The following is a 27,729-nucleotide window of genomic DNA, read 5'->3' as shown; positions in this document are numbered from 1 at the left end:
GGCCGCTCGGGACTTCGTGGAAAGCATGGCCTCCATGGGGCTGTCCCTGAATAAGTTTGGCCCAACTCATAGCCGCGGACATGCCTTAGACTTGGTGTTTACCTCTAGTGACGTTGGTGATCTGACATTATCTAAAAGCGAAACAAAAGAAGTGCCATGGTCAGATCACTTCCTGGTGCAACTGGACTTCTCCGCGACCCTTCCCCTCTGCAGGGAGGTGAGACCGATTCGGATGGTCCGCCCCCGCCACTTAATGGATCCAATTGGCTTCCAGAGAGTGGTAGGGGATGTTTTATCCCAAGTTGATGGCCTTTCAGCTGATTCCCTGGTGGCCCGCTGGAATGCGGAGTTAACCAGGGCTATTGACTGTCTGGCTCCGAAGCGCCCTCTCCGATTGCATGGAGCCTGGACAGCCCCGTGGTTTTCCCCGGAGCTGAGGGTGATGAAACAATCGTTGAGGCGGCTAGAGCGCTGGTGGCGGAAAACTCATTCTGAATCAGACCGGACACGGGTTAGAGCTCAACGTCGAGCCTACCAAGTGGCAATGGCGACGGCGAAGAGGGCCTTCTTCACCGCCTCCATTGCATCTGCAGAAAACAGCAGCAGGAGACTTTTTCAGGTAGTTCGCAATCTATCGGAACCACCTGCACCACCGGGGCCTGGTAGGGACCCCAAGATCTCCTGCAATGCTTTTGCAAAGTTTTTTGCAGATAAAGTCGCTCAGATTCAGAAGGAGGTAGACTCCACCGTGGGAGCAGGGCCAGGGTGGGAGAGTGCTAGAGTTCTGTCTGGTCCTGTTACATGGGATCAATTCCAATCTGTTACCTCCGAGGATGTGGACAGGCTGCTTGGACAAGTGAAACCGACCACCTGTCTCCTGGATCCTTGCCCATCCTGGCTGATAAAAGTGAGCCGGGAAGGGCTGGGCGATGGGCTCTGCGGGGTGGTGAATGCTTCCCTCTATGAGGGAGCCTTCCCAGACCCGCTGAAAGAGGCGGTCATTAAACCGCTTCTTAAAAAAACATCTTTAGACCCAGCCAATTTGGCCAACTATCGCCCAGTCTCAAATTTACCATTCTTGGGCAAGGTGATTGAGCGGGTGGTTGCCAGACAACTCCAAGCACGCCTGGAGGATGCGGACCATTTGGATCCCTTCCAATCGGGATTCAGGCCTCACCATGGGACTGAAACTGCCTTGGTCGCGCTGGTTGATGATCTCCGGCGGGCTAGGGACAAAGGTGAGAGCTGTTTCCTAGTTCTGCTGGATCTCTCAGCGGCCTTTGACACCATCGACCATAACATCCTTCTGGACCGTCTAGAGGGGCTGGGAGCTGGGGGCACTGTTATACGGTGGTTCCGCTCCTTTCTCCTGGGCCGTGTCCAGAAAGTGGTGGTGGGGGATGAGTGTTCTGTCCTGACTTCTGTCTTGTCAGGATTCAACCTCAATCTGTTAGCCGCCATCCATCCTCCAACCGCCTCCAGACACTCACACAGGACCTTCACCGCCTTCACTGGTTCTGATTTAAAAGAGAGGTAGAGCTGGGTATCATCCGCATACTGATGAACACCCAGCCCAAACCTCCTGATGATCTCTCCCAGCGGCTTCATATAGATATTAAAAAGCATGGGGGAGAGGACGGAACCCTGAGGCACCCCACAAGTGAGAGCCCAGGGGTCTGAACACTCATCCCCCCCCACCACTTTCTGGACACGGCCCAGGAGGAAGGAGCGGAACCACTGTATAACAGTGCCCCCAGCTCCCAGCCCCTCAAGACGGTCCAGAAGGATGCTATGGTCGATGGTATCAAACGCCGCTGAGAGATCCAGCAGAACTAGGAAACAGCTCTCACCTTTGTCCCTAGCCCGCCGGAGATCATCAACCAGTGCGACCAAGGCAGTTTCAGTCCCATGATGAGGCCTGAATCCCGACTGGAAGGGATCCAAATGGTCCGCTTCTTCCAGGCGTGCCTGGAGTTGTTCGGCAACCGCTCGCTCACTCACCTTGCCCAGGAATGGAAGATTTGAGACTGGGCGATAGTTGGCCATCGTGGCCGCATCTAAAGATGGTTTTTTAAGAAGTGGTTTAATAACCGCCTCTTTCAGCGGGTCTGGGAAGGCTCCCTCACGGAGGGAAGCATTCACCACCCCACGAAGCCCATTGCCCAGTCCTTCCCGGCTAGCTTTTATAAGCCAGGATGGGCAAGGATCCAGGAGACAGGTGGTTGGTTTCACTCGTCCAAGCAGCCTGTCCACATCCTCGGAGGTAACAGATTGGAATTGATCCCACTCAACTTGACTAGACAGAACTCTAGCACTCTCCCGCCCCGGCCCTGGGTAAATCTCCAGGGCCGGACGGCTTAACTTCAAGATACTATAGATGTTTGAAAAATTGGTTGTCCCCACTGGAGGTCATGAGTGTTAAAAAGACAAACAAGAGAGCATTGGATGACTTATGGAGATATAGTTATTAAAGAAGGGGGGAAATGGAAAATGAAGCCATACGAACAAGTTAATATATATATATATAATTGGTTGCACTATCTTAAAACAAATGAAATGTTTAAAAAGGACTTTAAAGAGAGGGGATATATCGAAGGGGAGTTTAGATTTCAAAAAGAGATAATAAATAATGATTGTAAAATATTGTCAAAAATGTATAAAATGTTATTGGAGTGGCAAACAAAGGACGAAGAAGTTAAATCGGTTATGATACATTGGGCCAGGGATTTTGGTTATAACATACAATTAGCAGATTGGGAAAAAGTATGGAATGAAAATATGAAATTCACTGCATGTATGACGATAAAGGAAAACATTATGAAAATGGTATGCAGATGGTACATCACCCCAGTTAAACTTGCAAAAATGTATAAAACATGCAATAAGTGTTGGAAATGTAAAGAAAAGGAAGGGTCGTTTTATCATATGTGGTGGGAATGTAGGAAGGTGAAGGGCTTCTGGGAAATGATATATAATGAGTTGAAAAAAATGTTTAAATATACATTTGTGAAGAAACCAGAAGCTTTTCTGTTAGGAATTACAGGAAGAGAAATTAACAAAAGTGATTATAAACTTTTCCAATACGCAGTGACTGCGGCAAGAATCCTAATTGCCCAAAAATGGAAACAAGAGGAACTACCGACATTGGAAGAGTGGAGGCTGAAACTTATGGACTTTGCAGAATTAGATAAAATGACTGGAAAAATTAGATACCAGAAAGATCACAAGTTCACTCAGGACTGGAGACAGTTTATGATTTATCTGGAAAATATTTGTGATGAACAGACAACGCTAGTTGGATTTAAAGAGGCTTTGTGATGAGAAAGGGTATTGTAAAGAGAAAATGAGATGTAAGGATATTATAAACTGGCAATATATTATAAAGGAAATGCGGAACAAATATAAAAACATGAGGATTGTGGGAGGAGCTGGGGGAAGTCAAAAACTTGTAAATTGTTGAATATGGTTGTGTTTGAACAATTTGTAAAAGAAAAAGCTTTTAAAAATTAATAATAAAAAAAGAAAAATTGGATAATACAACCACTAAAGGAAGTTTGTAATGAAATTTTGGAAGGGAAAAAAGCACCAGAGTCGTGGAAGGATGCTTACATTACACTTATACCAAAAACTGAGTATGAGAAGACACAGCTTAAGAATTACCGCCCCATATCTCTGCTTAATGTGGATTATAAAATTTTTGCAGATATTTTGGCTAAAAGATTGAAAAAAGTATTAGTGGAAGAGATACATAAAGATCAAGCCGGCTTTCTCCCGGGTAGACACTTGTCTGATAACACGAGAAATATAATTAACATTTTAGAAAAATTACAAGTGAATATTAATACCAAGGCAGTTTTGATATTTGTGGACGCGGAGAAAGCTTTTGACAATATTTCCTGGAGTTTTATGAAGAAGAACTTACAGGGGATGGGGGTTGGTCAAGGTTTTGGAAATGGTATAGGTGCAATATATTCTGAACAAAAGGCCAAATTAATTGTTAATATTGTGGTGACGGAGGAATTTAAGATAGGGAAAGGGACACGACAAGGCTGCCCAATTTCACCATTGCTTTTTATATCGGTCCTGGAGGTCCTCTTAAATATGATTAGAAGGGACCAATTGGTTAAGGGTATACAAGTCGGAGCCAAACAGTACAAATTGAAAGCATTTGCAGATGACTTAGTATTGACATTACAGGAGCCAGAATCTAGTACTAAAAGAGTATTGGAATTGATTCAAGAATTTGGTCAGGTTGCAGGATTTAAGTTGAATAAGTTAAAAACTAAGGTTTTAGAGAAAAATCTAACAGTGATTGAGAGAGAGAGGTTTCAGAAGGAGACAGGTTTAACATTGGTTAAGAAAGTGAAATACCTGGGGGTTAATATGACAGCTAAGAATGTGAATTTATTTAAAGATAATTATGAAAACTGCTGGACGGAAGTGAAAAAAGATTTAGAAACATGGTCAAATTTGAAGCTTTCATTGCTAGGCCATATTGCTGTGATAAAAATGAATGTATTGCCAAGAATGTTGCTTTTGTTTCAAACACTGCAAATTTTGGATAAAATGGACTGTTTCAAGAAGTGGCAGAGAGATATTTCTAGATTCGTCTGGCAGGGTAAGAAGCCTAGAATAAAATTTAAAATACTAACGGATGCAAAAGAAAGAGGTAGATTTGCCCTGCCAGACCTTAAACTTTACTATGAATCAGCTGCATTTTGCTGGCTGAGAGATTGGCTGCTTCTTGAAAACACAGACATTTTGGACTTAGAAGGTTTCAACAATGTATTTGGGTGGCATGCATATCTGTGGTATGACAAGGTCAAAGCACATAAAGCATTTAAAAACCCTATTGTTAGGAAAGCATTGTTTAATGTCTGGATAAGATATAAAGACCTACTTGAAAATAAAACCCCAAGGTGGTTGTCACCGATGGAAGCGAAGGCTGAAATATTGGGAAATGGCTGAAATATTGGGAAATTTTGGAACAAGAGGGAGATAAATTGAAATTGCAGCTTTGAAAAACTAAAAGACAAGGTGCGAGATTGGCTTCATTATTCTCAAATAATGGAGGCATACAATTTGGACAAGAAAATTGGCTTCCAGGTGGAAAAATCAAAATTGGAAACAGAACTGTTAGATCCCAAAACTAAGATTCTGTCAAGAATGTATAAGTTGCTGTTGAAATGGAATACTCAGGATGAAATGGTGAAATCTGCTATGATAAAATGGGCACAAGATGTGGGACACAACATTATGCTGGCTGACTGGAAACAGTTATGGACCAGAGGTATGAAGTTTACGGCATGTAATGCCTTAAGAGAGAATATTATGAAAATGATATACAGGTGGTACATGACCCCAGTCAAGCTCGCAAAAATATATCATTTGCCCGATAATAAATGCTGGAAATGTAAAGAGACTGAAGGTACATTCTTTCACCTTTGGTGGACATGCCCAAGGATTAAGACATTCTGGGAGATGATTTATAACGAAATGAAAAAGGTATTCAAATATACCTTCTTGAAGAAACCAGAGGCCTTTCTCCTGGGCATGGTCGGCCAATTGGTGTTAAAGAAGGATAGAACTTTTTTTATGTATGCAACAACAGCAGCAAGAATACTCATCGCAAAGTATTGGAAGACACAAGACCTACCCACCCGGGAAGAATGGCAGATGAAGGTGATGGAGTACATGGAACTGGCGGAAATGACTGGCAGAATCCGAGACCTGGGAGAAGAGTCGGTAGAAGAAGATTGGAAGAGGTTTAAAGACTATCTACAGAAATATTGCATTATTAAGGAATGTTAGAAGGATGTTGGAATGAAATTATGTGGTTTTAGCAGTAATGTTACAGTAAAGTTATAATAGATTAAGATAAACTATTAAAATAAAAGTAAAAATGGGAAGGATTTGCTGTAATAACCAATTGAACTAGAATACAAAAAAGGGAGGCGTGAGGTGGTCAGGGAAACAAGTAAATGAAAGACAAGACATGGAAAGGTGGATTTGTTTTTAATTGTTTTTACTTTTCTGTATTTTTTCTCTTTCCCCCCCTCTTATTCTTGTAACTCTTTTGAAACTTTAATAAATATTATTTTTAAAAAAACACCAAAAGAATCAATTCTTTGGCGATCAGCCTTCTTTATGGTCCAGCTCTCACTTCCATACATCACTACTGGGAAAACCATAGCTTGAACTATACGGACCTTTGTCGGCAAGGTGATGTCTCTGCTTTTTAAGGTGCTGTCTAGGTTTGTCATTGCTTTTCTCCCAAGAAGCAGGCGTCTTTTAATTTCGTGACTGCTGTCACCTGTCTGCAGTGAGATATAAAAAGTACATTAACTTTAAAATGAACAACTTACACTAGTGGCCAAAATTGTAGAAACCTTTTGGGGAAAGTGTATTTCTGAGGTTTGATGGCTCATAACACCACTTTTTTGGGGAATAATACCATAAAATTATATATCAATTGAAAGATTATTTAATGAAGAATGTAATGCAATAACGTTTATGAAGGAGTATTTATTAGAACATCAGTCATAAAGAAGAAATGTGAAACACATAGAAAAAAAGGAGATATGCAGAAATTCTCACAATGACAACTAATACTTGGTTTTGTAACCTTTAGCTTTAATTACTGACGAGAACCTGCTCGCCATCAGTAAGAATCAGTCTTACACAGAGATGGGTTGAAGAATTCTGGCTGCTGCTGCAGCGGCTGCAGTCAACATTTATTGTGTGTACTCCAAAAGATACAAATACAAGGAAAGCAACTTTTTCTAAGCCAGCAGATAAGGACAGTGCCATGCCATCACACCAGGCCATGTAGTCGATCAGGCTATGCTTACGTGGGCCAATCATTGGGACAGCATGAGCTGTCCACGCGTTGATCATGCTCCAAGCGATGCCTCCTGCTATGAAATCACTTTGCAACAATAAGAACTTTGCTCATGCTCTTATGTACAAGCAATCCTTTTCCCACATGCCCTCTTTTCTTGTTATATTATAAGAGGGAGGGGACTTTTTAATCAGAATCATATATCTCATTACCTAAGCGTTTATATTTTGCAACATAAATTCCTCTTGTAACCCCTGTGGTGGGTCTTGGTCGATACCACCACACAGTACATTGGGAAATCAAAGAAGGCAAGCATTGAATACAACAGCACACCACAATGAATCCTACAACAAGCAAAATTACAATTAGCAAAATTTTTCTTAACCATGTTCTATTAGGTAGCCAAGACGACAACCATTTCCATGGATCAAAACCTTCGGGTGGGTTCAAAGGATTATGGGCTATCATTTGTTCCATATAATCAATAGTAGCAGAGATATTAGTCGATTGATCAGATATATACATACAACAATGAGAATGAATCAAGGCACAAACTCCACCTTTGGAAGCAAGGATTACATCTAAAACAAAAAATTTTAAGCACTACATCTCTTATTTCTGACATTTCTTTGTTGATTATTTTTAAAGCCAAGATGGTGGAATTAAACAAAGCCTCGGTCCAATTTGCCAATTTATGCAGATCACGGTAATTTCTGCAAGCGACAAAAACACGGGGTGAGCTTGTACGATTATCCTTCATATTATTACTAATCTTATATGAAGCATTTACTGGAATACCCCCACCAAAGCAGGCTCAAAGCTTCTCAGAGCTTTTCAAAATCATTTTTCTCAGCAGCTAAAAGGCACTAGCCAAGCATATTCCGCTTGCTGTAACTAAAAAGATTGCAACAAGGTAGAGAACAGAGCCCATTGTCTTCACAGGCCCTGCTAAAGAACCACATTGCAACTTGCTTTCTGTCCGGGAACCATGCCAAAGCACAAGAAAGAAACAACTGGAATACACTGAAACCCCCTCACCCCCTTTCCTGCCAAGAGTCCACAATAGTTCCAAGACAGCTTTCTGTACATGCTCAGGGGAACACACCATGGGGCAGGACTCCTGAGGGAGGAGAAAAGAAGAAGAGATCTGGGGGGTAAAACCCAAGCGATGCCAGTATAGCGAGGGCATCCTTCAAAGCCAAAACTGTAATGATATTTGGTGGTTGAAGTGGCTTCCCAGGGAAAAGGGGGGCCAATGCGGTAGGGACGAAGATGGCCTTTCAACGTGCCGGGAAACACTGAAACAGCTGTAGAAGGTGACTCCATCCAGGGCACATCAATGGGGCGATGTCTCCAGCTGCAGTGCAGGTTGAGGTCAGAAGGCAGATCCCCACCTGCAGACAGCGTAAAATACGGTTTCAAGGCGCTGGTGTCTCCTTGGGCGAAGACGAAGCAGCAGAAGAACGCCAAGGTCGAACGCAGCGGGCTGGAACCCATCGTGTAACTCCGTCCACGTCAATGGCAGCAAATCCGCGACCTGTAAGACACTAAAGGGCGCTTCAACACTTCCTCCTTCCTGAAGTGAAGTTCAGCAGGCGTAAAATCCCTTCTGCCAAATACACAGGGTGGCCAGTGTGAGATCTAAGATGTGCTTCATAAAATTGACAAGTCCTGGCCTGTATCAAAGATGGGGCACTTTGTGCTGGGGTGACGTTGCTGTGTGGTAGATCTGCACTGCGCACGAAAATGGCCCACTTCGCCACATCCAAAACAGGTTTTATCCTTGGCAGGATTCTGAGACACGGTGGTGGACAGAGCCGTGGCTAGCAGGCGAGCTTTATGCGTCTCAGTGCCCACCGACTGGCAGGCTTTAAGCATATCTGCAATGGCTATATTGGGAGTTGTCATCAAAGGGCGTAGTGCTTGCTTACAGTCCTCATTGGCATTATCAAACGCAAGCTGGCGGACAATCACTTCTTCGGCTGCCACGTCCTGAACTTGTCGCTTAAGGGTGTTATACAAGCGATCGACAAATTGTCCAGAAGGCTCTGTTGGACCCTGTCTGACGCTGCCCCAACGGCCACCACGCTCATTCTTGTCATCAGGTACAGAAGACAAAGCTTCTTGGGCAGCGGCAGTAGTAGCCGCCCAATACATGGGGTCAAGGGCCAACTGTTGGGCAATAGTGAGAAAATTGCCTCCTCCCGTCAGCCCATCAAGAACATCAGTTTGAGTCAGCATAACAGGGGCAGGCGGAGGAGCTGCACCTGCGGCAGCGGCAGCAAGCGCGGCCTGGTGAGCAGCCTGTGCAGCATTGTTGAGATTGGTGCAGATATCTTCCACCCTGCGCTGGCACGCCCAATGCCATGCTTGCATGAACAAAATCATTTGATGAGGTTGCATAACAGTACGGGCCAGCAATTTAATATCTTCTGGTACCAGATTCTGATGAAAAAGAGTGCCAAAGAGTCCCAATGTATAAGGTGACTGCAAGCCATTGTCCCTGACAGAGGAATACAGTTCCTTTATGAATCTCAAATCAAACTGCTCATGCCGGGCTGGGCCTCCCCCCGGGGTGGGAGGAACAATTACAGGAAAGAGATTTGGAGTGTCAGAATCAAAAGCCAGCAACGGAGCAGCGGCATGGAGAGATTTTTGAAGAGGAGTAGTAACGGGAGGCGCAGGAAGCGAAGAATGCGGAGAATGCGGGGGGAGGGACAAGAGGAGCCGAAGGAGAAATGTCCAGCGGTTTAGGAGGTAGATAAAACGGTGGATCCGAAGAAGGCAATGTGGGAGTCGGGAGGGTAGGTAAAGTAGCCGACGCAGCAGCCAAAAGAATATTCGCAGGAGTTAAGCTCGACATAGCTTTGTAGACTTTACACTAGGCATGCAAAACTTTGACATCAATTTGAGGATGGTTGTGGAAAAAATGTCCTATTTTTCCCCAGTCTTTTAAATCCCAAGTGCCATCCGGAGGAAACCAGGGGCAGTGGGTGTCCAAAGCTTGAATAAGCGCCTTGAGGTTGGCATCAAGTACAACAAGGTTGTTACTGGCAAGAAGGAACTTAAGTTCATCAAAAAATTTCTTTTGTGGCGCCGAAAGAGACTGCCCCATAACAGCAAAAGGAGCGGGAGCACTCACCGGGGATCTGAAGTGGATGAAAGACGCGTCTGGAACCCTTGCCGGGTGAGGTGAGCGCTGGACGATGTGAAACAACGTGGAGTCCGAAGTCAGTCACACGGGGCACCAAATGACGAGAACCTGCTCGCCATCAGTAAGAATCAGTCTTACACAGAGATGGGTTGAAGAATTCTGGCTGCTGCTGCAGCGGCTGCAGTCAACATTTATTGTGTGTACTCCAAAAGATACAAATACAAGGAAAGCAACTTTTTCTAAGCCACCAGATAAGGACAGTGCCATGCCATCACACCAGGCCATGTAGTCGATCAGGCTATGCTTACGTGGGCCAATCATTGGGACAGCATGAGCTGTCCACGCGTTGATCATGCTCCAAGCGATGCCTCCTGCTATGAAATCACTTTGCAACAATAAGAACTTTGCTCATGCTCTTATGTACAAGCAATCATTTTCCCACAAATTACTGCCTTGCAACGTCTTCCCATGGAGTGAACCAAGTTTTTTTTTTATTTCTGCAGGTGTAATAATGTGAAACCAAGATTGAATTATTGCCTCTATTAATTGCTGGGTTGCTTCTGACTAACAAGTTTCTTTAGTCTGCTCCATAGCCTTTCGCTTGGGTTAAGGTCTGGACTATTGCCAGGCCATTCCAGCAGTGGAATATGATTATCTTGATTCCCCCCCCCAAAAAAAAATTTTATTTATTTATTTTATAGCACATATAAAAAACACAAACATAAAAGACAAACAAAACAAATAAATTCTTGTAATATCCTCATTTTTCTAAACATTGTTAAGTGGGCTTCCCCAAGTCCCACCTATCTGATTTTCATTTTACTTCATCTTTAGCAGTTTACATATATCATAATTTCTAACCATCTCCCCCCCCACACTTACTTTAACCATAAAAAACTTCACATTTTATCACTTACAAAATACACTGTCTTCTAACTCTACCACCTATATCCACTTCCAAAGCTATTCTAAGATTTAAATATTAACATATTTTTTCAAATATTCCTTAAACTTCCAATCTTCTTCCACCATCTCTTCTCTCTGGTCTTGGAGTCTCCCGGTCAGTTCGGCAAGTTCCATATAGTCCATCATCTTCATCTGCCATTCTTCGATAGTTGGTAAATCTTGTTTCTTCTAATTCTTCGCTAGCAATATTCTCGCAGCTGTTGTGGAATACAGAAAAAAGTAAGATACTTTTTGGGGATTTCACCCCTCCACTATACCAATTAAAAAGGCTTCAGGTTTTTTAATAAATGTGTTTTTCAACACTTTTTTCAGTTCATTATAAATCCTTTGCCAGAAGTCTTTTACCTTGGGGCACATCCACCACATGTGGTAAAAGGTTCCTTCTTTTTCTTTATATTTCCAGCATTTAACTTCACGGGTGTTAAATGGAATATGATTATCTTGAAGCCACCTTTTGCACACAGCAGCAACATGACATGGAGCTGAATCCTGTGGAAATAAAAAATAAAAATAAATAAGTAAATATTTATATAAATATATCTAAATGCTTCAGTATCTGGGGAAAGTTTGGGCTCAAGTATTTCATTTATGCATTTATGCAAGTATTTCATTTATGCGACCCATCCCCTCTGCAGGGAGGTGGGACCAATTCGGATGGTCCGCCCCCGCCACTTAATGGATCCAAATGGTTTCCAGAGAGTGGTAGGGGATGCTTTATCCCATGTTGATGGCCTTTCAGCTGATTCCCTGGTGGCCCGCTGGAATGTGGAGTTAACCAGGGCTATTGACTGTTTGGCTCCGAAGCGCCCTCTCCGATTGCATGGAGCCCGGACAGCCCCGTGGTTTTCCACGGAGCTGAGGGCAATGAAACAATCGTTGAGACGGCTAGAGCGCCGGTTGCGGATAACTCATTCCGAATCTGACCGGACACAGGTTAGAGCTCAACGTCGAGCCTACCAAGTGGCGATAGCGACGGCGAAGAAGAATTTCTTCACCGCCTCTATTGCATCTGCAGAAAACAGCAGCAGGAGACTTTTTCAGGTGGTTCACAATTTAGCGGAACCACCTGCAACATCGGGGCCCAGTACGGGCCACATGTTCTCCTGCAATGATTTTGCAAAGTTTTTTGCAGATAAAATCGCTCAGATTCGGGAAGAAGTAGACTCCACCGTGGGAGCAGGGCCAGGGCGGGAGAGTGCTAGAGTTCTGTCTAGTCAAGTTGAGTGGGATCAATTCCAATCTGTTACCTCCGAGGATGTGGACAGGCTGCTTGGACGAGTGAAACCAACCACCTGTCTCCTGGATCCTTGCCCATCCTGGCTTATAAAAGCTAGCCGGGAAGGACTGGGCGATGGGCTTTGTGAGGTGGTGAATGCTTCCCTCTGTGAGGGAGCCTTCCCAGACCCGCTGAAAGAGGCGGTTATTAAACCGCTTCTTTAAAAACCATCTTTAGATGCGGCCACGATGGCCAACTATCGCCCAGTCTCAAATCTTCCATTCTTGGGCAAGGTGATTGAGCGAGCGGTTGCCGAACAACTCCAGGCACGCCTGGAAGAAGCGGACCATTTGGATCCCTTCCAGTCGGGATTCAGGCCTCATCATGGGACTGAAACTGCCTTGGTCGCACTGGTTGGTGATCTCCGGCGGGCTAGGGACAAAGGTGAGAGCTGTTTCCTAGTTCTGCTGGATCTCTCAGCGGCGTTTGATACCATCAACCATAACATCCTTCTGGACCGTCTTCAGGGGCTGGGAGCTGGAGGCACTGTTATACAGTGGTTCCGCTCCTTCCTCCTGGGCCGGGTTCAGAAAGTGGTGGTGGGGGATGAGTGTTCAGACCCCTGGGCCCTCACTTGTGGGGTGCCTCAGGGTTCGGTCCTCTCCCCCATGCTTTTCAACATCTACATGAAGCCGCTGGGAGAGATCATCAGGGGATTTGGGCTGGGTGTTCATCAGTATGCAGATGATACCCAGCTCTACCTCTCTTTTAAATCAGAACCAGTGAAGGCAGTGAAGGTCCTGTGTGAGTGCCTGGAGGCGGTTGGAGGATGGATGGCGGCTAACAGATTGAGGTTGAATCCTGACAAGACAGAAGTACTGTTTTTGGGGGACAGGAGGCGGGCGGGTGTGGAGGATTCTCTGGTCCTGAATGGGGTAACTGTGCCCCTGAAGGACCAGGTGCGCAGCCTGGGAGTCATTTTGGACTCACAGCTGTCCATGGAGGCACAGGTCAAATCTGTGTCCAGGGCAGCTGTTTACCAGCTCCATCTGGTACGTAGGCTGAGACCCTATCTGCCTGCAGACTGTCTCACCAGAGTGGTACATGCTCTGGTTATCTCCCGCTTGGACTACTGCAATGCACTCTACGTGAGGCTACCTTTGAAGGTGACTCGGAAACTACAACAAATCCAGAATGCGGCAGCTAGACTGGTGACTGGGAGCGGCCGCCGAGACCATATAACACCGGTCTTGAAAGACCTACATTGGCCCCCAGTAAGTTTCCGAGCACAATGTCATGTCTTCATGTCTAAGGTATGTCTGCAACTATGAGTTGGGCCAAACTTAGGGACAGCCCCATGGAGCCCATGCTTTCCACGAAGTCCCGAGTGGCCCCTTGTAAGGTCGTGATGGCATGGATGTTAACCCCCCCGGACAACTAAAATTGGTGTCTCCATGAGAACATCCACCACAACCTGAAGCAGCTCGGGCAGGGAATCCTTGGTGCAGCGGGGGGTTTGGTATCCCCAAAGGAATCCTGTACTGCCCCCATTGCCCAATATACAGAACATGCACTCAGAAAACTAGGTCTTCCCAATAGGACGCCTGGTGCAAGCTAATGACTTCCTAAAAATCACTGCAACCCCCCCCCCCCACCCACATGACCTGGGTTGCTGTGAGTAAGAGAAACCTGGTGGGCAAGCTGCAGCAAGGACAGGCCCATCTGCTTCATCCAACCAAGTCTCTGTTACACATGTCAGGTCAAGTCCTCCATTCACAAATAAGTCATGGATGACAGCCGTCTTGTGAGTCATTGACCTGGCATTGCACAGCAGCCCCTTCAGGTCACATGGGTCTCCCTTGCTGATTCCAGTATCCTTCCGGTCAAGACCAGACCCGGAGGCAGGGATAGTCCTCAAAGAACGAATAAACCTGCCTCCTCGGTAATGACATGGTCTGGTCTTAGCATAACTCCTCCACTCGTGTAAGCAGCTCCTCTCCCACTTTCCTGGTTCAAAGCAACCATGGAGGAGGGAGGAGGGAAGGAAGGGGACCATGGATCCTCTGCTAGCGAAGGCAGCGGATTTTCTCCTCCCGGGCTCCCTTTGAAGCAGCAAAGTGGGAGGGGAGCAGCTTACACTCGTGTAAGCAGCTCCTCTCCCACTTTCCTGCTTCAAAGCGGAGGGAATCTGTTGCGAGCCTTCCCTCCTCCGTGGCTTGCTTTGAAGCAGGGTGCAGGGGTGCAGGGGGGAAAGAAGGCAGGAAATAGATGCCGGGCAGGAAGACACAACCACACTTTGACCACTGGAAAGTCCACCTCAGCCTCCCCAGATTTCCACTGAGACGGCCAGGCTAATCTCGATGGCCATAAGAGCTGGAAACTTGCATGGGCTGTTTATTTAAAGACGAAAACATGCACACACATGAAATAAATCCCCCCAGGTTCCTGGACACAACCCACGCTTGATATTCACACAGGTTACATGGATGGCATTGGCAACTGGAGGAGCAGCATGGTTAAAGAGCAAGTCCTGGTTTCAAGCTGAAGATCAGCTCTTTCTTGGTGGCCTCAAACAATCCTTTGGCTGCAAGGGGAATCCCTCCCTCCCTTAATTCAGGATGCTACAGTCTACAGATGCTGTGGCTGCCTGCCCTTTCCCCTGAGCTGAAAAAGCACCTTCAAGAGGGTGATGGGAGGTGACACAGTCGTCTTCCAGATGTGCAAAGAACCACCCTCGCCACACTAAACGTGACAGCAAGCCTCACACTCAGATCTGAAGCATAAATGGAAACCTAGGAAGCTGCCTTATAAGGAGTCGGACCCACTACTCCATCTAGCTTAGTAATGTCAACACTGACTGGCAGCAGTTTGCCAGAGTTTCAGGCCTGGAGAAGCCGGGGATTGAGCGTGTGGTGTTCTGCATGCAAAGCCACTGAGGTTACAGCTGTTCCCTTTAAAAACAAACTAAGATTGTAGTCCTCATGGTTCTGAAGAAAGGGCTAATTTAAACAGAAACAGAGTACCAAGTCAGGACCCCTGAGCCCACTGAGCTCAGTTTTGTCTTCACTGATGGGCAGAGGCTCACCTGGGTTTCAGGAGACCCACCCTCAGCCCTACCCGGAGAAGCTTTCAAGGACTGAACTTGGGATCTTCTCCATGCTCTCCCCATTGAGCTATGATGGCTCCCTCCCCTGCTCCTCTGCAGGAGGCCTATCTCGGCTTGTCATTATAATGTATATATGTCAAGGGCTTTGAGATGCATATAAAATCAGGCTCAGCATTATTAACTGGACTTAGATAAGCCATGGTTCCCCTTCCTTCCCTCCTCTGAGGCTCGCTTTAAAGCAGCAAAGAGGACAGGAGCCACCCGCTTTGCTGCTTTAAATAGTTTAGTACAACATTTGATTCAGAATATTTTTTTTTTCATGTTTTCCTCCTCTAAAAACTAGGTGTGCCCTATGGAGTGAAAAATACGGTAATCCCCAGCCCCAACTAAACGTTTATCCCACCTCCAACAGAGGAAAAAACCGACACCCAACATTGAAAGCGCCACAGATTAAAAACCATTTTAAAAGATTTGCCCCAGCCCCAGAGTTTCTTCCAGTGAGTCTGGGCTCCCCAGGATTCACAGCAGGGCAGTGTCCCTCCGGCCTCCCAGGAGTCTCTTCTGTTGAGCAGGGGGAGTCTGGTCCTCGCCCCCCAGGCCAGGTGGGAAAGGGCCTTGCAGGGAGCAGGTCTTCCTTCCAGCACTCAGGGCAGCAGCAGCAGCAGCAGAGTTGGAGATTTGAAAGGATTTGAGGTGATGCATCATTGGTCTGCGTCTCATGTGTTCTGTGTTTTAAATGTCTCTGAGATCTCTTGATGAAAGGAGGGAGATGCTGAGAGTCCAGCCAAGAGCCTCACCCCAAAAGGGTATCTGGGCATTGGCGTAGCCAGGGGGGGGGCAGCTGCCCCCCCCATATCCATTAAAAATGATAGAAATCTGAGGTTCTGCCAAGCGAGAGGGCTGAGCGGGGGGGGGGGGGGGGACTCGGCTTTGAAAGGGTTAAAGGAAACCGAGCTGCCTTCCTAGAGAGGACAGGAAGCAAGGGGGGGGACAGGTCCTCCAGAGCCAAGGCCCCCCCTCCCTCCCCAGTCCTTTCCTTGGTTTGGGGTCTCTCCTGCAAGGGCTGATTCGCTGCCCCCTCCTGGGATCTGGTGAGTCTCCTCTCTCTCCCCCCAGAGGGTGCAGTGGGGAGACGGGGGGGGGGGGTCCCAGGGCTGGGGCAGGAGAGGGTGCCTGGGGGGGGGCCTGATCTGCTCCTGCAGGGCGGGGGGACCCCAAGTCAGGGAGGAGAGGGTCCTGCCAGGGAGGGGCCAGGTCTGCCACGCTCTCCTTCCTGCAGATCAGAGGATCCCAAACTCATTTGGCCCTCCGCCCCCCCCCCCTTTCAGAAAAGATCTCCCTTCTTTATACAAAGGAGTCCCTGGGATTTAACTCTTTGTGACTTCGCTCAGCCTCATTGCACAATAGAGGAAATATGTGCAAATGGTTTTCCAAAGCTGGACGAGGAGGTGGACTAGCCCCCCCCCCCAAAGAAAACCCCACAGGAAGGAAGGAAGTTAAGGTGGGAAAGAGAGGCCAGGAATAAAGAGAGGGATCCCAGCCCAGAGTCTGGCTGCTGCATTGGGGACCAGTTTCCCAGTGTCTCCCAGGGCAGCTCCCCACGGAGGCCACTGCAGCAATCCCCTCGCACCCAGAGCAGGGCATCCCAGGACCACATCCTCTCTGCCCCAAAGGGATTGTTGCTGGCAAAGCGGCCGGAAATGGGCGCTGCTACTCACTGAGCCTCCAGGGACCTTGGCATCAGTGGCTTTGTGTGTGTTAAGCTATCTAACAGAATACTAATACTAAATTACCCGCCTAAATTTCAAGGGAGGTGTCTTTGGCCTCATCCACTTGGCCCTCAGGGGTTGACGAGATACATACCTGGCCCTCAGAGCAAAGAAAAAGGGACCCCACCCCAGGAGTCTGTCTTGAGAGTGGCAGAGAGTCCAAGTGAAAGAAAAGGAGACAGAAGCAGGGGAGTGGGGGTGGGGGGAGAACAACTCCTGAGGACCCCCAGGTGAGGACCCCCACTAGAGCCAAGCATCCATTTTCCACAAGATACAAATGACTCCCTTGTCAGTCAGTTCTGACTTCATGCATTGACTGGAAGGCAGGAGCAACCAGGTTGATTCATCTCCCAGAAATCCCTTCTGCTGCCTCCACATTTTGTATTGCAATCTTCCTTCTAGGAGGGCTAGAGGCTGCTTTCTCCTTCTTCTCTTTCTCCTCTTTATAAAGAAGATCTCTCATGGTTTGGGCTCTGGTGCCGTCCAGTCCTGATTCCTGGCAAGACTCATCCATGCTTGTTCAGGGATCCTGTAACAGAACATTCTGTAACAGAACAATGTATTTGCTTTGTAGGATTTGCTAGAGCTTCTCATTAAGACGGACAGAACTTGGCAGAAGACCAAAGGGTTCCTTCCGATCTCTCAGAGGCTTCCTGAGACCGCAGATGGATGAGCGAGACTCAGCTGGCCCTGAAGCAGGAAGAGGCCATGACATCCAAACTGGAAGCAGTGGGGGATTCTGGGGAAACTCTGTGCAGAAGATCCTGGGTGAGGAGGACACCCTCTGCTCAGAGGTGCAGAGCCAGCAGGTGAGGCAGTTCTGCTGCCAGGAGGCCAAAGAACCCCGAGAGCTTTGCAGGCGACTCTACTACCTTTGCCATCTGTGGCTGAAGCCAGAAAAGCACACAAAAGCTGAGATGCTGGACCTGGTGATCTTGGAGCAGTTCCTGGCTGTCCTTCCACCGGAGATGAAGAGCTGGGTGAGGGAGTGTGGAGCGGAGACCAGTTCGCAGGCGGTGGCCCTGGCTGAAGGTTTCCTCTTGAGTCAGGCAGAGGAGAGAAAGCAGGTGAGAGAGACTTTCCTCTGGATACTCCCAAGGGGCTCCAAACAGGATGGAGAGCATCTCATATTCCTCTATTGATGGTCCATCCTTTTTCTGGGAAGGCATCCATGGAATGAGATTAACACCCTGAATGTTTTTGTCTTTGTCATTCTTTTACTAATATGTCTCCCCATCCTCTGTTTTGAATCCTTGTTGCTCTTTCAGGGAATGGATCATTTTGCAGAAATGGACCTGGATTCCTGTGAGGCAGAGAGGCCTCCGTTGGACACCAGAGAGTGGCCACTGGGTAAGGAGGGAGGTGGTTTTTCTCTGTTTGGTCTATTCTGTTGCTTTCCCAACTACCATATTTTTTGCTCTATAAGACTTACTTTTTCCCTTCTAAAAAGTAAGGGGAAATGTGTGTGCGTCTTATGGAGCGAATGCAGGATGTGCAACTATCCCAGAAGCCAGAACAGCAAGAGGGATTGCTGCTTTCACTGTGCAGCGATCCCTCTTGCTGTTCTGGCTTCTGAGATTCAGAATATTTTTTTTCTTGTTTTCCTCCTCCAAAAACTAGGTGCGTCTTGTGGTCTGGTGCGTCTTATAGAGCGAAAAATACGGTAATCTGTGGGTTGTTTTCATCTTGGGGTTTTTTTGGGGGGGGCACAGTTGGGACCAAGGGTCCAAAGGAAGTGAGATGTATTTTTGCACAACTAACATGAAATGGTCACAAACGTCCAAATGCACTCAGCAGGTAAGTCTTTCTCAAAGGCCCACCTGTAGTTAGAGATGCCCTGTTTCACCTGTGAGAGATGTGGGCACTCCTGGCATCCTGCTTACCTTTTTTCTCTTGCAGGAGACACAATGATGCTGGCAAGACCCCCTGATCCGCCTTTTCATGGGGGCAGAAGGGAAGCAGCGGCTGTTGAACCAGATCAGGTCAGGGGAAGCTGCCTTGTGGGGACAGAGGCCGAGGGATGGAGCAATGTCATGGACTGGTTGGGCACAGAGGAGTGGTGGGAGGAAACAGCCGGGGAACCAGGAAGGGAAGACGGCTCAGAGCCCAAGGAGTGGAGTTGGAGTAAGGATGAGCGGTCAGAGGGGCAAGAGGGAGGGAGAAGCCTGGGAAGAGGAGGTGTCAGAAGCTGAAGGAGTAACAGGGCTTAGTGAGCTGGGAGACTCTGTGGCAGAATGCAGTGCAGAATCAGAGGCAGAAGAGGGAGGAAGCGAGTGGGAGAGGAAGGTTGAGAGGCAGAGGTGAGTCAGTAGAAGGAGGAGCCACTGGGGGCTCCCTCTCCTTCTGCCAGAAGCCCCCCTCCCTGCTTGTCTCTCAGAGCCAGGAGACGTCTGACAATGGAGGAGTAAAGGCAGGCTGCACACTGGCACACTGTTGGATTGCTTGCCAGAAACCCCAGAGAGGAGGGGACTTGGAAAGTTGTGGGGAGCCGGGGGCCTTCACTCTCAGCAACTGATTTCGTTGAGGAAGAGGCTCAGGGAATGTGCTGCTGTTCTCTTGAGGCCCGAAACTCAGCCAAGTCTGTGAACATCGTGTTCTTGCTGATAAAGAGTAAACTCCAGCTGTGAACTGTGGGATTTCCTGCCCAGACAACTCTGTCATACCAGCCTTCTGAATGTTGACAGTAGGATTCATCTGTAGTTGCAGTTTTCATGGAATCCTAGAGTTGAAAGGGACCCCAAGGGTCATCAAGTCCCACCCCCTGCATTGCAGGAGTCTCAGCTAGATCCTCCAAGACAGATGGCCATCCAAACTAGGCTTCTTGTATTTCTGTATTCATCACTGAATAGGCTTCTAAGCAGTGCACAAATGAGAACAAATAGTGGCCATGAGCCCCTTGAGTTTGGCTCTAGGGCATTGGGAAGGAACCTCCCCAGAACAGCACACAAGGAGAGGAGAAAGTGGATCCTTCCATCGGGGAAACTGGAATGTTTGTGTAGGGTGGACTCCCTGGTCCTGAATGGCATAACTGCCCCTAAAAGACCAGGTGCACAGCCTGGGAGTCATTTTGGACTCACAGCTGTCCATGGAGGCACAGGTCAATGCTGTGTCCAGGGCAGCTGTCTACCAGCTCCATCTGGTCCATAAGATGATACCCTTCCTGCCTGCGTACTGTCTTGCCAGAGTGGTGCATGCTCTAGTTATGCAATGCACTCTACATGGGGCTACCTTTGAAGGTGACCTGGAAACTACAACTAATCCAGAATGTGGCATCTGGACTAGTGGTGACTAGAAGAGGCCACCAAGACCATATAACACCGGTTGTGAAAAACCTGCATTGGCTCCCAGTCCGTTTGGTGCTGACCTTGAAAGCCCTAAATGGCCTTGGCCCAGTAGACCTGAAGGAGCGTCTCCACCCCCATCATTCTGCCCAGACATGGAGATCCAGCTCCGAGGGCCTTCTGGCGGTTCCCTCGCTGCCCAAAGACAAGTTACTGGGAACTAGGAAGAGGGCCTTGTCGGTAGTGGCACCCGCCCTGTGAAACCCCCTCCCATAAGATGTCAAGGAAATAAACAACTATCTGACTTTTAGAAGACATCTGAAGGCAGTCCTGTTTAGGGAAGTTTTTATTATTTGGTGTTTTATTCTGCTTTTATTGCTTTGTTGAAAGCCACCAGAGTGGCTGGGGAAACCCAGCCAGATGGGCGGGGTATAAATAAATCATCATCATCATCATCATCAAAATGTGCAGCAAAGCTATCCTATTGAAACAACATAGCAATTAATAGGCAGTTTTCTGTAGCAGATCATATTTCTGCTGTCTCAGAGGAGGACATTTCCCTTTTTCTCTTAGGGTCCAGTGTGTTTTGAAGATGTTGCTGTTCATTTCACGGACGAGGAGTGGGCGTTGCTGGATCCTGACCAGAGAGCTCTGCATAAGGACGTCATGGAGGAGAATCGTGGGATCGTGGCCTCTCTTGGTAAGCCTCCGTGTGGGAACGTCATATCTGCCTGGAAATTCAAAAAATACCTCTATGTGACAAACCTCATATATTTTCACAGAGCTCAACAGCGCCCCCTACTGTTGGAAAAATGCCCAGGAAGGCCACCACCTTCCCAAGACACTGGGGTGTCCCTCCGGTGGTCTCTCTCTGGCTGTAAATCTTCCTCAGTCCAGAGAGACCAGTGATAAGCGACCCCTCCCTCCTGAGAGGAGTACGCTCGTCTTCTGGCATCTCATTGCAGAAGAAAAAGACAATCAGTAGCTATAAACTACTTTATTTACAGTCCATATATACAGAGAACCCACCAGCATGTCCGCTCTCTCTCAGCAGCAGTACAGAACAACATCTCACACAGAAGTGAAAGTAACTTCTGTCGCAGTACTCCACAGTACTGAGACTTCCTGTCTCACGCTCTCAGACACTCACATGATATAAACAACCATAGTGCTACTTGCTGACCAGCTGGTGAGATAAAGATCCTAACACCTACAACACCTGGGAACCTAACACCCCCACAATAAACAGTAAATTACAGTTCTTTTCTGAGAACCATCTTCCTCCTGTTCTGCCTTTTTATACCACGATTCGGCTGGTCTGAACTGCCCAGGCATCTTCAATGTCAGCTTCAGAGTTGTTAGGAAAGATAAGTAGCTTCTGTCAGGTTGTCTGTTTTTGATTTTGCTGCTGTCAGTCTTGGGTTGACCAAAGAGACGACTGACACTGAAGATGGAGGGGATGCCATGACTGGGCCAAACAAAATCCGTCCCAGAGAAGAGCCAGGATGATTGACTCTCAGGTACTACTAGCAGTAATAATAATAATAATAATAATAATAATAATAATAATAATAAAAAATATTTTATTATTATTAAATATATAATATATATTATATATTATATATTAAATATTTTATTACCCTGCCCATCTGGCTGGGTTGCCCCAGCCGCTCTGGGTGGCTTCCAACACATAATAAACATGAAACATTAATAATAACAATCTGATCCCATATAAAAAGTACATTAACTTTAAAATGAACAACTTACACTACTGGCCAAAATTGTGGAAGCCTTTTGGGGAAAGTGTATATCTGGGGTTTGATGGCTCATAACACCACTTTTTTGGGGAATAATACCATAAAATTCTATATCAATGGAAAAATTATTTAATGAAGAATGTAATGCAATAATAATAATTATAATAATATATTATTTATATCCCGCCCTCCCCAGCAGAAGCTGGGCTCAGAGTGGCTAACAACAGTAAAATGATATAACATTCTAAAATCAGTTCATTCTAAAATCAAATCAAATCAGAGTAATGGCAACCATTGGCTAGAGTTCTGTGGGGATTGCCAAAGGAGGGGGTCAGGCTATGCCCTGGCCAAAGGCCTGGTGGAACAGCTCCGTCTTGCAGGCCCTGCGGAAAGATGTCAAGTCCTGCAGGGCCCTAGTCTCTTGTGGCAGAGCATTCCACCAGATTGGAGCCACAGCCGAAAAAGCCCTGGCTCTGGTTGAGGCCAGCCTAACCTCTCTGTGGCCCAGGACCTCCAAGATGTTTGTTTGTTGTTTTTTTTAAAGACCGTAAGGTCCTCCATGGGACATACCAGAAGAGGCGGTCCCTTAGGTACGAGGGTCCTAGGCCATATAGGGCTTTAAAGGTCAAAACCAGCACCTTAAACCTGATCCTGTACTCCACTGGGAGTCAGTGCAGCTGTTATAGCACTGGGTGAATGTGATCCCGCAGTGAGGACCCCGTAAGGAGTCTCACCGCGGCATTCTGCACCCGCTGGAGTTTCTGGGTCAGCCTCAAGGGCAGCCCCATATAGAGTGAGTTACAATAATCCAGTCTGGAGGTGACTGTCACGTGGATCACAGTGGCTAGGTCAGGGCGAGAGAGGTAAGGAGCCAACTGCTTAGCTTGGCGGAGATGGAAAAATGCCGCCTTTGTTATAGCTGTAATCTGCGCCTCCATGGAAAGGGAGGTGTCGAAGATTACACCCAAACTCTTAACGGACGGTGCTGGCACTCATTGCGCCCCCGCAAGAGGTGGGAGTCCCCCCCCAATCCCATATTGTCTCGACCCAGCCAAAGGACCTGTGTCTTCGAAGGATTTAGCTTCAACCGGCTCCCATGTAACCATCCAGCCACAGCTTCCAAACATCTGGTCAGTGTGTCTGGGGCCCAGTCAGGATGGCCATCCATCAGTAGATAGAGTTGGGTGTCATCAGCATACTGATGGCAGCCCAACCCAAAACTCTGGACAAGCTGGGCGAGGGGGGTGCATAAAGATGTTGAAAAGCATCGGGGAGAGTATCGCACCCTGAGGTACTCCACACACTAAGGAGTGGCGCGATGACAGTTCCCCCCCAAGCGCCACCCTCTGTCCCCGACCAGAGAGAAACGAGCGCAGCCATTGAAGGACTGTGCCCTGGATCCCCACGTCGGCAAGGCGGTGATCCAGAAGTTCGTGATCGACCATGTCAAAAGCTGCTGACAGATCTAGAAGAATCAGCAGCCCTGACCCGCCTCGATCCAGCTGTCTACGAAGATCATCTGTTAGGGCAACCAGAGCCGTCTCGGTCCCATGACCAGCGCGGAAGCCGGACTGGAATGGATCCAGAGCCAATGTTTCATCCAGAAACCTACCAAGCTGTTCAGCAACCGCTCTCTCAATTACCTTACCCAGGAATGGAAGATTCGAAACCGGGCAGTAATTGGATAGATCTAAGGGATCTAATGATGTTTTCTTTAAGAGTGGGCGCACCACTGCCTCCTTCAGTTCCCCTGGGAATGTCCCGGTGCCAAGGGACAAATTGATGATATCCCCTAGGGGGGCCCGCACCTCGTCTGGACACGATCTAATCAGCCAGGATAGGTACAGGTCAAGAGGACAGGTGGTGGGCTTTCCAGCTCGGAGGAGTCTGTCCACATCAGCTAGGGATATCAGGTCAAAGTTGTCCAGTACTGGACCCGAGGACAGTCTAGGGGCCTCCAGTTCCATTATTGTATCCAAATTGGCAAGGAGGTCACGGCGGAGCAACAGGACCTTCTCCTCAAAAAAGCTTGCAAATGCCTCACCACTGTGTGTCAAATTGTTATTTAAATTTGGCTGTCCCTCCAGGGACATTAAGGACCTAATTATACTAAATAATTTCGCCAGATGAGAGCTAGCGGATGCAATGGAAGCCGAGAAGTAAGACTTCTTAGCGGCCTTCACTGCCATCTCGTAGGTTTTCATAAAAACCCTATAAGATGTTCTTGAGGCTCCGTCACGGTCACCCTGCCATATTCGCTCTAGCTGTCTGAGGTCCCGCTTCATTTTTCGGAGCTCCTCAATAAACCAGGGAGCCCGGTTTCTGCGGGGTCGCAGAGGGCACTTAGGTGCGATCTCATCGATGGCTGCCAGGAGCTGGATATTCCAGCCCTCAACTAGCTCAGTCAATGAGTCGCCAGGGGGAGCAAGGTCCCGCAAGGCTTGACGGAATCTATCAGGGTCCATCAGCCTCTGCAGGCGAGCCCAAATCAGCTCGCCACCTAAGCAGGGTGGGGGTGGAAAGTCAATCCTGGCTTTCAGAGCATAGTGATCAGACCATGGCACCTTCATCGAAGGAGACATGATCACATCTATACCTACGCCAAAGATCAAATCCAGCGTGTGGCCTGCTTGATGTGTGGGGCCCGAAACAAACTGGGAGAGCCCTAGTGTCGCCATGGAAGACACCAGGTCCAGAGCCTGTGAGGAGGGAGTGGCATCGGCATGGATGTTGAAGTCCCCCAACACCAATAGGTTAGGGAACTCCAAGGCCCAGCCGGCCACTGCCTCCAGCAGGCCTGACAGGGTGGCTGCTGGTGCGCTAGGTGGCCGGTACACCAGCCAGACAGCCAAGCTCACCTCAGAGCCCCACACTAGGCCAACACATTCAATGCCGGGGATCAATGGCGATGGTAGAGCCCTGAAAGAACAATCTTCCCGGATTAACGTTTATGAAGGAGTATTTATTAGAACATCAGTCATAAAGAAGAAATGGGAAACACATAGAAAAAAGGAGATGTGCAGAAATTCTCACCATGCCCACTAATACTAGGTTTGGTAACTTTAATTACGACCTTGCAACGTCCTCCCATGGAGTGAACCAAGTTTTTTAAAATTTCTGCAGCTATAATAATGTGAAACCAAGATTGAATTATTGCCTCTATTAATTGCTGGGTTGGTTCTAACTAACAAGTTTCTTTAGTCGGCTCCAAAGATTGGGTTAAGGTCTGGGCTATTCCCAGGCCATTCCAGGAGTGGAATATGATTATCTTGAAACCACTGTTTGCACACAGCAGCAACATGACATGGAGCTGAATCCTGTGGAAATATAAAATAAAAATAAATCAGTAAATATTTATATAAATATATGTAAATGCAAGGACGCGGGTGGCGCTGTGGGTGAAACCTCAGCGCCTAGGACTTGCCGATCGTCAGGTCGGCGGTTCGAATCCCCGTGGCGGGGTGCGCTCCCGCTGCTCGGTCCCAGCGCCTGCCAACCTAGCAGTTCGAAAGCACTCCCGGGTGCAAGTAGATAAATAGGGACCGCTTACTAGTGGGAAGGTAAACGGTGTTTCTGTGTGCGGCTCTGGCTCGCCAGAGCAGCGATGTCACGCTGGCCACGTGACCCGGAAGTGTCTCCAGACAGCGCTGGCCCCCGGCCTCTTGAGTGAGATGGGCGCACAACCCTAGAGTCTGGCAAGACTGGCCCGTACGGGCAGGGGTACCTTTACCTTTACTATGTAAATGCTTCAGTATCTGGGGAAAAGATCACATGTGGAACGCTTCAGTTTGGGCTCAAGTATTTCATTTATGTATTTTGGGGCATTTACATTCCCATTCATGATGCAAATCCTGCCCACACCTTTTGCTGCCATACAACCCCAGATCATCACACTATCTGCGTGTTTCACAGTAGGTGTAATACATGTACAGTGGTACCTCTGGTTAAGATGATGATGACGATGACGACGATGATGATGATAATTGATTTATCCCCAGCCCATCTGGCTGGGTTTCTCCAGCCACTCTGGGCTATTTCCAACAAAAATATCAAAATACAATATTCCATCAAATATTAAAAGCTTTCCTAAAGAGGGCTGCCTTCAGATGTCTTCTAAAAGTCTGATAGTTGTTTATTTCCTTGACATCTGATTGGAGGGCATTCAGTGGGGTGGGTTCCACTACCGAGAAGGCCCTCTGCCTGGTTCCCTGTAGCTTTGCTTCTCGCAATGAGGGAACCGCCAGAAGGCCCTCGTAGCTGGACCACAGTATCCAGGTTGAATGGTGGGGGTGGAGATGCTCATTCAGGGATACTGGGCCCAGGCTGTTTAGGGCTTTAATTGTCAGCACCAACACTTTGAATTGTGCTAGGAAATGTCCAGGGAGCCAGTGTAGGTCTTCCAGGACCAGTGGTATATTGTCAGATTTAGCACTTCTGTCACACAAGACACGGCATGCTGGCAGTTTTCCTAGTTGAGGTTTATTTAGAAATACAGTGGTACCTCGGGTTAAGAACTTAATCTATTCCGGAGGTCCATTCTTAACCCGAATCCATTTTTATCCTGAGACGCGCTTTCGCTCACATCCAAAGTTCGCTACCAGGAGACCTACTTCCAGGTTAGCGGAGCTCGTTACCCGAAGCGTTCGTAAGGAGGATGGTACATAATCCAAGGTTTCACTGTAGGATATAAATCTTCTCCGATTCTTCTCCTCGCGTATTTCATGCCATCACTACCAAGCAAGGAGATTTGGGTCTCATCACTCCAAATAGCACTGCCCCATTGTTCCACTGTCCAGTTAACATGGGTTGTAGCCCAGATAACAATGGCTTTTTCCTTAGAATTCTAGCATTTAGATCAGTCTTTGCACTCAACTTCACATTACATTGCGCCATGTCATCTTGTATCCATCCAGATGATTTTCTTCTGTCACGTAGGCACGGTCTCTTCATTCTTCGATCGTCACTTGCTGTTGTGCACCTTTTCCTGCCTTTAGCAGTCTGATTTTGTAGTGACTGAGTCTCCTTATAGCTCTTCAAAAATATAGGAATGCCAGCTTTGGTTATGTTTCCCAAAATCTTTCTTCTAATTTCTTCATAAGTGTAGCCTTGTTCACTTAATAGAAGAAGAAGAAGAGGAGGAGGAGGAGTTTGGATTTGATATCCCACTTTATTACTACCCTTAGGAGTCTCAAAGCGGTTAACATTCTCCTTTCCCTCCCTCCCCCACAACAAACACTCTGTGAGGTGAGTGGGGCTGAGAGACTTCAAAGAAGTGTGACTGGCCCAAGGTCACCCAGCAGCTGCATGTGGAGGAGTGGGGAAGCGAACCCAGTTCACCAGATTAAGAGACTACCGCTCTTAACCACTACACCACATTGGCTATTTTACATCGCTTTCTGGGTGAACAGTCAACTCTTTGTGCCATTTCTTTAATTTTATTATATTATAGAAACTCACTACATGAAAAAACACAAAAAACCAATCAACAATAGCAATCACATAACACGCTGAGAAAACCTAAGCAAGTTGTACTTCGTTTTTCTAGTTATTTGGCTATACGTTTTGATAGAATACAGATAATTGAACAAACTTAGTTGCATTACATTCTTGATTGAATTATCTTTCCATTTATATATGAT

At 47.3% G+C, this 27,729-nt stretch overlaps 2 protein-coding genes across 2 annotated transcripts in view; one reads left to right on the top strand and one right to left on the bottom strand.

The window, feature by feature from the left end:
* LOC114589664 (uncharacterized) overlaps positions 1 to 27,729 on the top strand; it is a 999,511-nt gene that overhangs the window by 20,439 nt on the left and 951,343 nt on the right. The window contains exons 2-5 of the mRNA XM_077927897.1: positions 17,627 to 18,119; positions 18,321 to 18,402; positions 18,952 to 19,034; positions 20,907 to 21,033. Of these exons, the coding sequence (XP_077784023.1) occupies positions 17,718 to 18,119; positions 18,321 to 18,402; positions 18,952 to 19,034; positions 20,907 to 21,033 (694 nt within the window). The 5' untranslated portion in view covers positions 17,627 to 17,717. The remainder of the gene's footprint in view (positions 1 to 17,626; positions 18,120 to 18,320; positions 18,403 to 18,951; positions 19,035 to 20,906; positions 21,034 to 27,729) is intronic.
* LOC144327613 (uncharacterized) overlaps positions 1 to 27,729 on the bottom strand; it is a 257,507-nt gene that overhangs the window by 203,852 nt on the left and 25,926 nt on the right.

The sequence above is a fragment of the Podarcis muralis genome, chromosome 4, assembly GCF_964188315.1.
Source record: "Podarcis muralis chromosome 4, rPodMur119.hap1.1, whole genome shotgun sequence".
Taxonomy (NCBI): domain Eukaryota; kingdom Metazoa; phylum Chordata; class Lepidosauria; order Squamata; family Lacertidae; genus Podarcis; species Podarcis muralis.
Note: the sequence above shows the minus strand (reverse complement) of the source record. Positions and strands in the feature narration are given on the sequence as shown.